General features: G+C 40.6%; 1 protein-coding gene across 4 annotated transcripts in view; it reads left to right on the top strand.

Annotated features, from left to right (window-relative positions):
• The window catches only part of ahcyl2b (adenosylhomocysteinase like 2b), a 48,841-nt gene that overhangs the window by 13,277 nt on the left and 18,044 nt on the right, over positions 1–17,520 (top strand). Inside the window, exon 1 of one of the 4 annotated variants that reach the window (XM_085138730.1) lies at positions 14,146–16,434. The exons of the other annotated variants lie outside the window; for them this stretch is intronic. Coding sequence (XP_084994856.1) covers positions 16,384–16,434 — 51 coding nt within the window. The 5' untranslated portion in view covers positions 14,146–16,383. Of the gene's footprint in view, positions 1–14,145; positions 16,435–17,520 lie in introns of those variants that run through there. 4 annotated transcript variants of the gene reach the window in all.

Here is a 17,520-nt window from a genome sequence, read left to right as displayed (position 1 = left end):
TGAGCACTTGTCTGTGTGTATAAATCAGAGGGGGCATTCTTACATCATAGGCAACCTCAGGGCAGCACACTGTGCTCTAATTCTGAAACATATCCTTATACACACCACCTCACGCAAGCTTGCTTGCTTCCTTCATATTTTTTCCTCCTTATTGCTCAGAGCAGTCAGGAATCTACAATTGGGTGAAAGGAAGGTAATAAAACCACCATCTGAATGGGTACAATTGTTTATACAAGGCAGGATGGATCATGTTTTCATGTTATTGATGACAAATTCTGTCTTTACCATCTGAATGTTGCAGCAGACATTAGGACAGGGCAGCACTTTTAGTTTTCTTTTTTTCTCCAATTTTGGTGAGCTGCAGCCACTGTTTCATGATCTTAGCCCACAGAATCAGTACCTGGTGTGGTCTTCTGCTGCTTCAACATTTTACATGTTTTGCATTCAGAGATGCTCTTCTGCGTACCCTGATTGCAACGAGTGGTTATTTGACTTACTGTTGCCTATCTGTCAGCAGTCTGGTCATTCTCAAACCTCTTACGCCGAGGCATTTTCTCACAGAGAACTGCTGCTCACTGGACAGACCATTCTCTGTAAACCCTAGAGATGTTTGTGTTGGAAAATCCCAGTAAATCAGTAGTTTCTGAAATACTCAGACCAATTCATCTGTCACCAGCAATCATGCTATGTTCAAAGTTACTTGAGTAACCTTTCTTCTCCTTTCTGACGCTCAGTTTGAACTTCAGCAACTCGTCCTGACTGTGTCCACATGCCTAAATACACTACTTTCTGCCATGTGATTGACTGATTAGATGTGGACAGGTGCACCTGACTTTGCTTGGTATGCTGTGCTGTTATTAGCTAATACTAGCAAGCTCGGCTAGCTAGGTGGACCCTAGGTGTGTCACTACACTGTATGGCAGCATAACACAACGAGAAGCTGTTTGACTTCTGGCCACCTGCTAGTTGATCAAAGTGACCGCACCCCTAATAATGTGTACCTTTTAAGCTTTAATACAGATCCTTTTGGTGAAGGAAATGCAGTGTTTAAAAAAACAAGTCACTCCCAGACAATTTTCATGAATGTTGTAACTGGTTTTTTTTTGTTTTTTTTATTCAGGCGGTAACATGGTCATTAATCCTATAAAGTAATAACATGGGATCCTATGAGGATTCACTCCTTAAGTGACAATTTTAACTATATTGGCTTCATTGTTTTTAGCCTCAGACGATGCTGCTTGGACATAAGAGATGGTTCATGAATATCCTTGATCTCTTTCTGTGATGTGAGCATCACAGAGAGTTTGTGTCCACTTCTGTTTTTTCCTTCTTCTTCTTCTGTATTTTTTTTTTTCTCCCCTTGCAGTCAGTCTCAATTGTTTCTTTGCCTTTTACTTGCTTGTCTGGTTTGTGTGTCTGCTTCTGCTTTGCCAGAGCTTGCTGACTACAGAGCCATTTCAGTAAAAGCCAGGCGTCTCTGCCAGAGTTCTGCCCCGGTTTTTGTGTCTGGCCTTTCCTGTGGCATGAGTTCAGACACGATCTTAGCCACAGGCTTGTTTTTCAGATGGTTATTGTTTTGCTCCATGGTGCAGGTTGTTCTCTCCAACTATTGTTTTCTCTTTTTTTCATTTGTTGTAGAAAAATCTATGCATGGGTAAGAAACCCTACTCTGTTCCCTCTAATTTTACTCTGACAAAGGCAGTTTCTCATTACAAAAGCAAAATGGACTCCTCCTTTCATGCCCGTTTAACATGTTGGTCAGTAACTTAACTTTTGTCTATGGAAGTGCCAGTGACATGCAACATTGCACAGTATTTGAACATCAGGCAAAGATGAGACTGATGGCACCCTTTAACGCAGATGTTACCTCCCTGAAGGCCGAGCAAAGATCGACAGACGGTCTGCTGCTTGCATGCGATCCAGCGGTAGCGCAGCCTGGGTGTATGACAGGCCGAGCTGTCTTCAACAGCCAGAATTTATGCTGCACTAATCTGAATGTTTGCAGGGAAATCAAACGCATTTCATACGCAGTACTCGAGCTGACTTACCTTTGTTTGAATGACGACTTGTACGCACTGACTCCACAGACAAGGTACGAAAATATGTCAGGCTACGTCAGTAGCGGTTGGTCTTCAGGGTTTCTACTCCACGGCCGTATTTCATACGGGTCCACATTTCCAATGCACGCTATTTTCTGCAAGTACCGCCGCTTCGCCTCTGGATGTAATCGGTCTCTATACCGTCCGTTTCTTTGGAGCTGCTTTTAAGCATCTTGTAATCGTCGTTCCAACACAGTGTGTTTGTTTTGATTCGTAGACCCCGAACATGGCGCCGCGCTCCCACAATGCATTGCGGCGTGACGTCAACTCCAAAGCCCTATTGTCAGCCGAAATGTCAGTCTGCAGCGTTGTGCGTGCTTGAAGATCCAGCCACCTGTTAGCTCTGTCTGGTTGATAACATTGTTCACAAGGCGGATAAACTGTGAAGGTTCAGTGTAGATGTTGTGAGAATAATAGATAATTTTTCAATTTTTTTTCTTTCATTTTTTAATTTTCTTTTTTTTAAAGACTTGTCCGTCAGTGCAGTTTGACTTGAATCTGAGGCTGCTGTAATCCAGCCAAGCTGTGGGTTGTGTTTGATCTCACTTCAATTACAGAGGCAGGGAAGTTGTGAAAAGAGAGGGAGAGCGACATAAGAAGAAAAATATATTTTTAAAATATTGTCGACACCTCTCTGTCTGCTGCAGTCTATTATAGGTTTTCTTCTACACAAACACAATAGTAATCCAAGAATAGCAAGTAAAACCACTGAGAAGCATGTCCACAGCTCTTACATGTGGCATCCAAGAGCATCTTAAAAACAAGCACATAATAAACTGTGGTCAGCTCCACTCTGAATCAAGATTGTTTACGGAGGAAGAGTTGTAACAAGAACAGAGTAAAAAGAGAGAATCATTTATGGTCTCTTTTTAGTTGCTTCCTTTAGGACTGCATGTCCTCTACGGAGTGCTGCAAAGCAAGACATCCGTTGCTTTGTCTAGTAGACTTCATAAAAGCCCGAAGGACTTCCTCTGCTTTAAGAACCAAGGCCAAAACACACTGTTAACAAGATGTTGTAACAATACGTGTTTCCTCCAAGGTGTCTTGACAGCTCTTTGGCTTCTTTATAGTGACACACTGCTCGTGTGTATCTGCGAATAATTTAGGAGCTCAATGGAGAGACCTTGTTATGAATGCCAGCATGCTTCTGTGTGTCCGTGAATGTGAATGAATGGAGGTGGATTCCAACATATGTATTAAATTACTGGAGTTGCTTAGCAAAGTTATGAAAAAATGTGAACTTGATAATATCATCATGGTTATCTTGGCTTGGAGAAGAAGCCTTCTTTCTTTTCCTTTTTAAAGACAATCTGCAGTACAGACCTGGTGTTGGTTTTACACGTAGCTGTTTTTTATGAAATGGGATGTACAAAAAAAAATCAATTCTCAGATACTAATCAATACTAAAATTACTGTCTCATTAGATACTCTTAGGCAACAGTACTGACAACATTGCTGTCTTTGCCTCCTCCTGTTGACACAACTTCAGAGTGCTGCAGCACACAGGCAGACACACAGCTGCTCCCATCACTGAAGTAGCTGACATCCACGACGTTATACAAGGAATATCAAGAGGTCATAAAAGCTCCCGTTTCAACAACGGTGAAGTATTGAACAGTTATCAAAAACGTTAACCTTGCTGGTACACATATTAATGTTAGCCACCTAACTCCTAGCAATTACCATTAATTGTGAGTCACAAGCTAGTGTACTCCTGGTGCCAGGTGTTGTGCCAAAAAGTGATTTCCAGTGCTTGCGAAAAACGGTTGTAAATTACTTGTTGGCCTGTAATCTGTCAAATACATGTCAAACAAATCTCTCATGAATGATTAGATGCCATTATGAGCCAGAACATAGATACCTTTCACAATATTCAAGCTGTAATCAGTTCTTAGCAAAGTGACATTAATCACGTAAACATTATCATTGACATTAAAATGTCTTTTTCAGAGGCGTTCTGGCCAAGAGGAGAGTAGCAATTTGAATGAATATAACAAAACGGTTCTATAAAGATATTTTAAGTGGCCATAAAGGACCCAATTGATTATAATGTAGATCACAATGGTAGGGACAACAAGTCGGAGCCATAGAGATACTTGAAGATCATTTCTTCATTTTATGTATAATGCCTTAAGTCATGCTAAGTAGAGCCTATTTTGAAATGTGAGCAAATATATTAGATAATAAAAAAAACCCAGAAACCTTGGGAATCACTTTGTGGCTGATTATTATTTTTTGGCACATCGCCGGTCCCAAGCATGGATAATTGGCAGGTTTGCATCAGGAAGCGCATCTGGCATAAGATCTGTGCCAAATGAAACATATGGATCCATCCACTGTTGCAACCTCTGTGGAAATAAGGGAGCAGTCAGAAGTACCTTCATCTAATATCCACATTAGCTTTTTGCCATTAACTTGTTGTCTAATAAGTTAACATTCATGTACTGATGTATGCATTTTCCTGGGTATCAGTACTGTCTTCCTTCTCTCACCCCAACCGGTCGCAGCAGATGGCCCCGCCCCTCCCTGAGCCTGGTTCTGCCGGAGGTTTCTTCCTGTTAAAAGGGAGTTTTTCCTTCCCACTGTCGCCAAAGTGCTTGCTCATAGGGGGTCATATGATTGTTGGGTTTTTCTCTGTATCTATGAAGCGCCTTGAGGCGACTTTTGTTGTGATTTGGCGCTATATAAATAAAATTGAATTGAATTGAATTACTGTGTTTGATATTCTAGTGTCCAGCCCTGTTGGATTATTACCTGTGTTAAGTGACTAAGAGATGGATGCCCAAGCTTGTGGCATTCAAAAACTACATTTCCCCAAAGGACCATTTACACACATAATAATTACCTATAAATGTTTTTGACCACATTGCATGAGTTGTTGCAGATGCAGATCAATTTTACAAGATATTTCTTTTTGTAATATATAGGGAGCATTTGGGTTAATTTTAATATTAGATTTTTGCCCATTTTGCTTTTACAACTTTTGGCACATGGGTAGGGTTCCTACTGTTTTTAACTCTGAGTTAAAGTCTCTACTTTTAACTAAATGACTCCCAGATTGGGGACAGTCTGACAGAAGCACTTTTAGGATTTGGTTTTGAGGACATTACCAGATATTTGTGTGGTGCATTAAGCTGTTAACAGGACATGTTCCTTTTTTTCTTTCCTTTTTTTTTTAAATCTCACCACTCAGTTTTCCAGACCTTATGGCAGACATTTGAACAAAGCTATTAAAAGCTCTCCAGCACTTTGATTTAAGAGAAGTCATCTTTGCTCTTAGTTTGATCGGATCTGTTTGTTTTCTCCTTTGAACTTTGTTCAGTCATCATCACCTATAATTATGTTATTATGACATAAAAACCTGATAGCCAGTCCAGCACTATGGAACAACGATCACAAAGCTTTGGTACCTGGTAAGGTGTTGAAAAAAAACATTTGCAGTAAGGGGGAAGGGTGTCTTTTCTAACTAGCTTATACTCTGGAAGAGCTTAAATGAGCATGCGATCTTTCAAGGATTTGTGTAGATTGCATCATTAAAAGACACCATAAGCAAGAATTTAATTCCTAAAGTCACTGCTGTAATGCTTCGTGCTCATGTTTCCCTTCCTCCGTCCTGCCCAGGCTGCTGTTTTATTATAATGTTTTGCTTAAAACTTGTGTTTGGCTAAGACAAGTCCGCTATTCATATACCTCTCAAAAACTATAATTAGCAAACTGTTCATTTTCTTCTGTTTTATGGTGGTAAAATATAACTTGCTATAATATCAGGATATGACTTCTGTAAAAATCTCAGCACAGAAATACATTTGAAGCAATTGAGATTGAGAAGAGCAGCAATTGAGAAGAGCAGCAGCAAAGGAGGTATAAACAGCAAGTTTCCTACTGGCCTTATGGAGAATACTTCCTTCCCTCTTCTCCTCTTGGGTTTCCTCTCAAAGGACTATGCATCAGGCTTCTACAGGCCTAGCTTAGGTTACCTCAAGTGTTTACCTTCCTTCTTTTACAGAGACACTAGGGGTAGCAAATATGTCAGTCACTGTCACTTCAATCATCAGTGATTGCTAATATATCAGTGGAGGAGCTAAGTGTGTCCTGGCTTATGGTTGCTTGTGCTGGCAAGCTGTGGGTACTAAAAGAAGGATGAAGGGTGCCTTAGAGCCTCTAAATAAACAAACAGGTGGCGATAGCATATGCTGGTAAATGTTCATAGGAGAACCCGTCAACCAGACTAAAACAGTCTAGCAATTATACTGTTTTACTGTTGCTATAATTGTAATATATACACACACATCCCTCAGTCTTGTCCCTTCAGTCTGTGGCTCAGTCTGTGTGTGACTTTTTATGGTGTAATAAAAGTACTTAAAAGTGTGTCCATACTTGAAACCCTTAAATTCACATCTTGAATATTTATCAAATGTGGATCCCCATAATTATAACGGCACCCTAACATATTAACTGTACAAGTCTCCTCATGATCCTGCTGGAAGTTTCTAAATAAATGTCTGTTTTCTTCCCCTCATCCGAAGTTGGCTTGCTTTGGTAGCAGGCTGAGGAGGGTATTCCAGGCACCCTTTTCCCTAGCAGTACATCAGGTTCCTCCTAGGGGATTGTGGGACACTCCCAGACCAAATGAGCAATATAGTCCTGCGTCTATCCTGCTGTCTCCTCTCAGCCGGGCGAGTGCAGACCTCAGGGAGAATTTTGACCTCCAGATCAGCTCTCTGTTCACCACAGCAATCTGGTACAGTGCCCGCATTACTGCTGATATTGCAGCAATACACACTTCCACCTGTCGCTGCACCTTCCCATCACTCATTAACAAGATCCCAGGATACTTAAAACTTGCTTGGGTTATCCACCCTCCCAAAAAGCTTGCAATGTGCACACTGGGTGTTTTTACTTGTTTGCCAGTATAGCTGTATTTGAAAACCTGCATAAAATTATAACTGTTATACTGTTAAATACTCATCGGAGCTGTTGGGTGAGTTTTATCCATTTTGGGGATGCGCACAATCCAACAGTGTCATTCAGATGACCACACATGGGGTCTCAGTATCTCTGACACAAACATTCACTGTTTGCTCCCTGAGAACAATGGCTCTTTGGTTTTAGGTGAAGGAGCTTTAAATGATATGGCCCATGATCATCTACATAAGTGCTTTGGGGCCCAGAAACATCAGACAAAGGTTTTAAGCTGGTTTGTGATTATTTGGTCAGCATCATGTATTTTTAGAGTGGTAATTATAGATGGTTGGCAGTTTGAACAGCTGCAATGAGGCGATAAAAATTGACAGGTTATGTGGGAGTGAATAAGACTTCAATTATGAGAGACGGGGCTCAAGTCTTCTTTTGCCTCAATCCTTTATATACCCACTCCTCTTCCTCACTCAGCCCCTGCCTCTCTTTCTGTTCCTGATGTGGCTAAAACTTTTATAGATGACACGTGCGGTTTGAAGGCAAAATTTGACACCAGATTGGAGAACGGACTGACAAGTGTCCACACAGATGCAAAGCAAAAAATAAATAAGTGTAAAAAATAGACCAGTTCAAGGTGATTGCAAATTGTGCCACTGTAAGAAAAAAAAGGGACAATAAAAAGAACTTTTTCAGCACCGATCCTGGCAAATGGAGCCAATGTGAGCTGGCCAGTTTTCCCTGTGATCATCATTAAATTTCAATTTTCTTTCTAGTACATTACCTTCTCATCAGTGTTTGTTAGCATACTCCTCTCTGTCTCTCCTTCTGTCTCTCACTTAGGATTACTCATTTTGGAACACATGCCAATCTGTGTAGAAGCCTCACACCGTGAGACAAGAGGCTCCGTATCTGTTTATTATTCACGTCAGTTAGCACCTGAAGCAGGTCGGATGGGAAATGAACATCCACCACCGTATGCTGATGAGATCTGGATAGGCTGACAATTTTATCTCGTGTGTGCCAATGAGGCAATCTTGTGGGCCGTGTAATAGAGGTGCCATAAGGTTTGAATCCTTTCCAAGCAAGTTAGCAATTGAACGTGAGATGGTTACTTTCTAATGAAAGTCCACAGTACAACTCAGTAGGTTCAGTGCGGTCGTTGCTGCAGGGGTCGCCGCTCCAACCGCTCCAGCCCATTACCCCGTCGTGTGACCGAGATCAATGGTTCGGAAAAAACACGGAAGATTTGAGCTCTTCTGGTCTGAAGCCACCTTGGAAAAAACAAAAAAACTAAAACAAAACTCAAGCTGCCAAACCATACACACGGTTCATCGAAAGAGCTGCTTGCTTTGTTCTCGTTTCTAGCCAAACATCTGATTTACGGGAACTCGAATGTTTTTAGAAGAAATTTGCATGCAGAGCCTTCAATAACACAGCTGTGAAGACATCACTGTATGTTTTGCATTGTGTAGCATAGCATGCCAGCTTGTGTCCCTACAGTCACAGCTGAGTACACACACAGCCTTTATTTGTGAAATATTTTTCCTTGTTGGAAAAACTAGTGTCCATTTCACCTGAGTGCACACAACAGTCTCTGTCTAAAGTCTCAGTTGAATTTGATTAATTGCCACTAGAATTGTACCCTTCATGCAGGATTTTTCAGACAAAGAATAAATGTTATTGATTTATTTTTTTATGACCCTACAAAGTTTTCATCCTGAGACAGAAAAATCAGCAGCATCGAAGTACTTAATTTTTATCCTTCAGCTATAAAAAAGGCTGATGGGTTATTGTCGTCACTATACCGGGTGGGCAGTTATCGTGTTCAGCTCAGAACAAGATCATGTAAGATTTCCATATTGATTTTCCATATTGATAGTAAAGTTTGTATCTCAGTGACATCAATTTCATGTTTTCTGAAAATCATGTGAATGTGACAACTTGAGAAAGATATGACCTAGGATTTTCTAATGCAGCGGTCCCCAACCTTTTTTGCGCCACGGACCGTTTTATGCCCGACAATATTTTCACGGGCCGGCCTTTAAGGTGTCGCGGATAAATACAACAAAATAAAACTAGTACCGGTACAGAAAAAAAGAAGATTTATTCATAACACATGTGAAAAGACCCAGGAAAACAGAGTTAACGATAAAAACGATAACAAAATAACGCTGAAAACCGATAAAAACCCTGAAAACCATACATTTCACACCTGAGCCTCAACTCTCGCGGCCCGGTACCAAACGACTCACGGACCGGTCCGAGGCCGGGGGTTGGGGACCGCTGTTCTAATGTATAACATAGGTGCTTCTCCTAAAAGGCTGAGGGATAGCGCTGAGGGCCATCAGTATTTTGAAACCAATTTTGTTCATCTGGGTTTTATTTATGAAGCATAAAGATATTTTGGTTTATGAAATGGTCAACACAGACTTACTGCCTTTTAAAATGTTAAACCATCACATCTGATTCTTGTGTTGCTCTGAAAAGGCATTTCTAAGCTGGGAAAATTCCTGATGAACCTGAAGTACCTCAGGTTGTTTCAGCCAAAGGGAACATTTTGTACTCCCACACACATACAGAAAGGCTTATTGGGCAGGACTCTGTGGCTCCCCACAGTTATCAGGTGTTGTGGGGATGCCGAATAAGCCCTCCCTCCCTTCCTGTTGGCTTATCAATCAGTGGCAAAGGCTGCACAGTCATTGTCCCGTCACCTCACTGCTGATTTAAAGTCCTTGTTCGAGGCATACGTGTTATGTGTGACTAAACATCAAATTAATCTTTAAAGCTTTCGTCTAGAATTCCTTGAAATACTCAGAAATGGCTAATCATTAATTTTAGAAGATGAAATGTTTTCCTTGGTGGAGTGATGCCAAAGGCAGAGTGCAGAGCTTGGCATTTTGCACTTGCTCCGTGCTTTGTTCTGAGTAGAAATGTATTACAAAAATATTAAGTGACCAACGTCATTACAAGTCACTTAGCAGTTAGAGCCAAGCTTTTAGCTTTGGTTTGTGCTTGGTCTCTTTATTGGCTTATTTATGTGTTTTTATTCAAAATTGCAGGGTGCCGTTTTTTTAAGGTAGTTAGCTGGTGTCTCTCATCTTTTGCAGCTTTCATACCAAAAAACAACCAAACTGGTTAAAAGAGGCATTTTTTTCTTCCTGCTGCTGGAGCTGAAAAGCCCGCTGTACTCAAGACTTCAGTGAGCATGGGTGTATTTTCTTTCCCTCAAACAAAAAACACCAGCTGTTCTGACCTTCTGTGCCAGTCAGAAGAAAGCTTGCTTAAAAGTGAGTGTGGTGTTTGAGAGAGAGGAAGAGAGTAGGATAGGGCATAAATGTTTTTGGGGGGGGGTTTTTTGGTTTTTTTTTTTGAGAGCGGGTGAACTAAAAAAAAATCCTGATGATGATCATTTTTAACTGTGAATCATGCCAAGTTACTCTACTAGAATCAGAGAATAACAATATGGTGTGTGAAGTGAATATTATAGGTTCTTTTAAAGATAAAACCTTGTCCAAATGAATCATAATAAGGAGTAACTTCTTCCTGTTTCTCCCTTTTTATAAAGGCATGATTTTTTTTACCTGAGGTGCTTCAGTAACATTTCATTCAACTCTTTAAGCAAAATATTAAATATAGCAACATCACAGATTAACAGGTGATGTCAGGCAGGAGTTTCCATTGACTGTTATGTTTGCAGACTATACTGTTATCTGTAGAGGTGGAGATATGCTCTGGACTGACGGTGGATGACATTGGCTGGTCAACCATCCAAAGCTACAGATGAGCACAAGAGAGGTGAAGAAGAGAGTGCAGGCAGGTGGAGGGGTTGGAGAAGAGCGTTGGCGTTATTCGTAACAAACGGTACCAAGGTTAAAGGGCATGTTTAAAAGATGGCAGTGAGACCTGCTATGATGGTGGTTTATGATGTATGGATATGATGGATGTGGCAGGGTATCCTCCCAAGGTTTTGTTCGGAACGACTAGGATGGAAAGGATTAGAAATGAGTACATCAGAGGGAAAGCTCAGGTTGAGCGGTTTAGACGCAAATAGAGGCAAAGCTGAGTTTGGAAATGTGCAGAGCAGATAGCAGACATCTGGATGAAAAAGATGAAGCTATGAGGCAGGAGGGAAGGTGAAGGGGGTTGGCGTGACAAGAGGATGCTAGGGATAGGTTGAAATGGAGGCAGATGATTTCCTGTAGTGACCCCTAAAGAAGGTAAAGATTAATACTAACAACATAAATGTCAGAGTATAGCTGTACCTTAAAGAGCTGTAAATCCTCTTATTGACATTCACAAGCCAAAGCAGGTATAAGGCAAGTGCACTGTTGTATTGATATGTTGTATATCTTCAAAGTGTATTTGTATACAAAAACATGACAAACGTGTTTTTTTACAGTGTATTCATAAGTGCTAAATATTACTATCTTCACCTCTGTGATTAATAACAGAGCATGTTTGTCAAGTCATTTGTCACCTCAAATTTCTGTTGATAGTCTAGCAGGATGAGATGAATCCACGGTGTTTGTGGGGAAATCAAACAGTACCATATCTTGTCAGATCTGATGCTGCATCTGTTTCTGTTTTCATTTTCTCTCTCCCAGAGGGGTCTGTTTTTTCACGAGGCCAGCCTAGATGTTCTTTGCGCTGCACCACAGTTCCCTTGGCACTCAGCTAGCTTGTTGACTGTGTTCAATGGGAGATTCCCCCCCCCAGCCAGTTCTAAAACATGTCGTCTTACCACAAATCTAAAACAAATCTGTCATTTCCAGAGGGCTGCAGAGCCCAGCTGAATGTTCCAGGAGCCAGGATTTAGATGTTGTGATATTTATGGTTTCATTGTGGGTATCGCTATATGAATTACATAAACAGATGGGGCATAAAGCCTGCGTGTTTGATCTCTGATGTTAGATGTCAGATGTATTCCAGCATGGACGCTTCGCAGCACTTTAGGGCTTCCATTTAGAGTTAAGGGGTTATAGATTATTAGGAGTTAAGCTTAGGCCTCCACCCCAACCCCACTCTGCTAAACGACTGGAAAGATTATATTTGTCCTCCAGCGAGCACAAACATATAAAACGATGCTGCATCTGTGTCTGTCCAATTCAGCATAAGAGCTCACTAGCGTCTTATACTGAATTGGAATAGCCCATTCAAAGACACTTGCAACAAAGGAGCACAGGGCTTTAAATAGAGCTCTTTTCATCTCTTTTCCTCATTGTGCACATGCGTCTATATAAGCGACTGCTAGAAAACAAGTGCATACCAAGTGCTCCTCCTCCCCTTTCTTCTGTGGTTGTATTGGTGGCTCATGGTCACTGCCGAATACATGATTGTGTCCCATGTGGGCAAGTGCTGAATATTGAACAGGATTTATTCATAAATCATTAGCTAGCTAGGGTGTGAAAGCTGGATAGAAAGTGGAAGATTAGGAATGTCATGGAGGGGAAAGCCAAGAGATGAACATTGTTGCTTAAGGAAGATTAGTCTGAAATATTTTTATTACCTGCGTACAACCCACATCACAACACGAACTCCACGTTTATGGCTCTTCCAGTGTCGCAACCTGCAAACATGCTGGAGCTCTGCAGCAGTGCCGGTGCTGTCTGAAAGGAAACCTAATATAAAAAAAGTGATTGATTCTTATAGAGCCAGGTGATAAAACGATAAAAATAATTATCGTGCACAAAACTTTCCAAGATGACATTATAAAACAAGGTCAATATAAACTGCATGGAGCTCATCCAAATCCATGTTTTTTTTACTGACAACACTGAAGGCCAATGACAGTGAGAATAGTCAGCACATGTGCTAACGTTTGGGCTGCTACACACTACAGTATATTAGGAATTCGAGTGAGATAAAAGAGAAAATGAGAACAAAGACTGTTATTGAAAAATCGAACGACTTTGTTACCAAATATCACACTGCAGTGGATACAACCTGATACTCAAAGGATTAGGACACTATTGAAGAATTAATGTGGCGATATTTCGGCTATTTAAAGTCTGACAAAGAAGCAGAGCAGTATACACTGTAAAGTGTGTTGAAAACATGTTTCCACAATGGCGGCTTACACACATTACAAGACACGATGTCGGTAAACATGGTAAAATGTTATATTTTAAGCAGCTGAGTGCAAAGTGCACACCTGGCCCATTTATGCGCCTGACGACCCAGTACTGCACTTCATGTGGACAACAATTTGAAACAGTTTGTCTATATACTACAACAGTATTTATTTAAAATACAGTTACAGTGTTGCAGTACATTTATCATGTTCAGCTTATGACAAAAAACTCAGGAAGTTCATTTTGGTTTAAATATCGTGACTATATATCAATATTGACTGATGTGAGGGGGCAAAATGACCAAGTTTTTTTTTTCCAGTTTTACCCAGTCTTAGATTATATGAGAGAGTATTACAGCCATATATATTGTAAATAATCAGAGGATGCTGAATTATACAGTGGCCTTTCTTCTCCAGGTATGTGACAAATTGAATGACATTGACACGCTGATCTTTTTTCCACAAAAGCTGTTTGCCTCTGAAAATAGCTTTTTATATGTTAGGACTTGTACAGCCATTCCTGAGTGGCTAATATATGAGCACAGGAGGAACATGTTGCTGACTCCATTTGCTGTTTTCACTGTCTTCAGCTACAAGTGTCCTTTGGGTTCTTTGATCTCAAATCACTGTGGGCCTTCACCTCAAACATCCCCAATTTCGCCTGAAAATATTATGGTCCCGGAGTGCCCGGAGGGAACCCACGCAAACACTGGGAGAACATGCAAACTCCACACAGAGACCCCGGCCTGATGTTGGAATTGAACTCAGGACCTTCTTGCTGTGCAGCAACAGTGCTAACCTCCCACCATCCAAAGACATGCAGCTTGTGGGGATAGGTTAATTGGATAATCCAAATTGTCACTAGGTGTGAATGTGCGAATGAATGTGAGTGCGAATGGTTGTCTGTCCCTGTGTGTTAGCCCTGCGACAGACTGGCGACATGTCCAGGGTGTACCCCGCCTCTCGCCCTATGACAGCTGGGATAGGCTCCAGCGCCCCCCGCGACCCTGAAAACGATAAGCGGAAGCGAATGGATGGATATTATGGTCCCATTTTTGAACTTCTATATAATGATTGCTGTGAAATGTGGGCATCTTATTTCAAATACTTTTCGAAACACTTTTGTCAAACCACTTGCAGCAATTTTTTTTGTTTGAACATGAATATCTCAAAAACTAAAGATACAAACCTGAAATTTTCAGTGCCCTTTCTTACCATCAAAATGAATCAATAGCTGTGAAATTGGGACAGACGGATCAAAAAACGTCTCAGTATTGAGGACTAAAAAAAAACCCTCAAGCAGTCTTATAAAGCCCCGTATTTGACCACAAACTCATTAGAATTAAACATTAAAAAGATGTCAAAACACAATTGGTGACAATTTCTGAATAGTATATAGTTGAATTTCACAATAATGCAAAACAAAACATACTGAATACATTTTTACATGAAATTCTTAGTCAAAAAAAAGAAGAAAATGCTTTTTTCTTCATTACACTTGTTTAAGCTGTGGACCATAAAATGTTTATGCAAATCAGAGATGGTCAAACTGAAAATAGTTTATTATTTGAGATTGAAGGACCATCTTAGAAACTGTCATGTCAGGTTACTGTAAAGTCATCTCTAATCTAACCAGTATGTGATCACTCATAACAACAACCTTCATTCAGAATTACCACTCGTGGTGAGCAGTAAGCTGCAGGAACACCTGACCAGAATTTGGCTGACGGGTTATTGTACGCGGATGAGCACCAGCTCATTCATTACTTTGAGTTTATTTGCAGACTTTTATTGCCACAAGCTGAAATACAGATTTAAACCTTTTCTCACAGATGAGGTGTTTAGCACTGCAAGCAGAATTGGTCTATAAATGGTGCTGTGTCATTCACATAAGCCACTTTGAATTTTATGATTCTGCCCCTCGCACCCAGTCTCTGAGTGAGAGATCTGATTTCTGATTGAGACTCGAGCTCAGAGACACATGTTATAGCTTGACTATGTCCACTTGTAATTTGTGCATGGCTGTCTGTTAATGCATGCACTGGATTAATAGACTCGAGCTATGGTAGAAGTGATGCATAAATATTACTGGATTCACCCTTATAAGATTGCAGGTGTGCCAGCAATGGAAAAGTGACAGTTTTCACTGATTCACATTCATATAGTATGCGTTTAATGGAAAGGAGTTTTAATAGCTTTTAGACTATGCTTACCCCATACCTTAGTAATAAAAATCCTGTTAATTCGGTGCTTTTCAAAGATTAGCTAGGGAATAGAAATCAGAACTGAATGGGTTACATTTGGGTTGTTCTTCTCATGCTGTTTGCTTGTTCTCATTTTACACAGGAATAAGTGAACCACTGTGCCATTCTCTCTGGCAGTAGCCCCTGTTTCCTTTGTGCCCTGTGGTAATCTTGTCCCAAAAAACATCCAATAAGCCCTCTATCCCCAGCTCCTAAAATGACCTGCAATCCTTCAGTGCAACTCTGAGCTCTTAAAGCCCCTCATTTAATCTCCCATCCAATAAACTTTCGAGACCAGCATACCCATTACAGGTTGCATGAGGTCAGTGATGTTTGCACCAATGGCTGCCCTTGTAAATAATATAAAGCAGCAGTTCTGACTTGTTCTGCTTGTGTTGTTTTGGAATCTTCTATGTTCCAAAGAACAGCAGTTTAATCCTCATATTTTTATTTATTTATCTCCTTGTATGATGGCCATTTTTAATCACAGTGCTGATAAGAGTGGACCTCAAAGGATCAATCGAAATTACTTCCTTTCAAGATTAACTGTAATCACTGTAGTTTTTAACCTAACCTCTTCTTCTGTATGCTAACGAGCATTTCCATTCATTAAGAGAGTTTATAAGGATGTATAGATGGATCATTCCAGTCCTTTTCTATCACTGCTTCCTTTCTTAATGCTCTTAGTTTGTGGGCTACACGTCTTGGGTCAGCAAGGGCAAAGCTTAGTTTTGATGGCAGCGATTCAGCCTGCGCTTGAACAATTGACAATTAAACAAGAATACTGAGGTAGGAGAGAGGGAAGGGGGAAAAAATGAAAGGAAGGGAAAACAATTCATTGCATTGTGTTGTTGGCACATGGGCGGAGCGGTTTGGGCTGGTTTACAGGAAAGGAAAGGCTAAAAAGAGGCAGAGGGCAAGAGGTGCAGCCACTGACATGATCATTGAAAGATGATGTCCCGTCAATGCACAAGGCCCTGAATCAAACGCGCACTGTACTTGGCAGTTCGTCCCACCCACACACACACACACACACACACACACACACGTGGCAATGTTGAAGAAGGAAAAGAGTGGGGAGAGCAGTGAGCGCTGTGTGAAAAAGGTAAGGAGAATGAATGAGAAGTGGATTAGTCTGACTTATGACATGTTATTTATCGAGATTAAAATGATATTGAGAGTATCGGTGCTTGGGTGGAATTGAAATGGAAGGAGAAAAGCTCAGCTAATCAGCTAGCATCCTAACCAGATAATTTGTGATGAGTTTTAACTATTTTATCGAGAGCTTTAATGCTGCATTGCTTTCCTTTCCATGCCTGTTTAGTAAGGTGCACATTCTCCAGGCTGAATCACCAGGGTTTGGGCTCTACTTAAGAAATGTCTCAGAGATCACGAAGCAAAAAATGGGGGAAATGTGTATATTGCTGATGATTTCAGATCGTAGAGGTGACTTTTGAGTGAACAGCAGCTCTCGCTCATGAAATTTACCGAATGTCTCCACACATTATGAGAATAAATAAGTCAATACATACAAAGCCTCCTGGTATTTTACTCGTACATGCACACACACATACATATAAGAACCTGAAAATTTTCAAGGACATTTTTTGTGAGGATGAAAATTATTTAAAAATGAGTACATGCTCAAAGAAGTGATGCTCTTTCAGCTGCTTTTTTTTTTTTTTTTTTTTTAGCCTTGTGCCACATCCATTAGACATCCATGTGGCAATGTAAAAGCTTTTCTTTCTATGAATTTATGGACACCATTATTGCTCATTTAATAAAAGCAACCTCACTAATAAAGAGGTTTTAATGCATGTACACACACACTGGCAGTTTTTGTTCTTGTCGTGTGGCTTTATTGTAGGAATAAGTCAGCCATTCATGTGCTGTAATATTATCACTGGATGAATTATGACGCACCAAGTTATTGGCTTTAATGCAACACTGAAAGAGAGGCTCATGGTCAGTTAAGTGTCCTGAAAGTGGCAAATAGCCAAACACATCCCGCTCATTTTCACAGAACCAGAATGAACTAGTGCACCTCGCGTGGCCTTGTCACTGCTTGATAATAGCCTCATTGTCTCTTTTATCTTTCAGAGTCAGTGAACTCAAAGGCAGTCTCCTCTCCTCAGAGACTATAGTGAACTTGTTCTCTCTCTCAGTTTGTTGCTGTCTTATTTATCTATTT

The sequence above is a fragment of the Neolamprologus multifasciatus genome, chromosome 17 (assembly GCF_963576455.1).
Source record: "Neolamprologus multifasciatus chromosome 17, fNeoMul1.2, whole genome shotgun sequence".
In the NCBI taxonomy this organism is placed as follows: domain Eukaryota; kingdom Metazoa; phylum Chordata; class Actinopteri; order Cichliformes; family Cichlidae; genus Neolamprologus; species Neolamprologus multifasciatus.
This window is presented reverse-complemented; position numbering and strand designations above follow the sequence as displayed.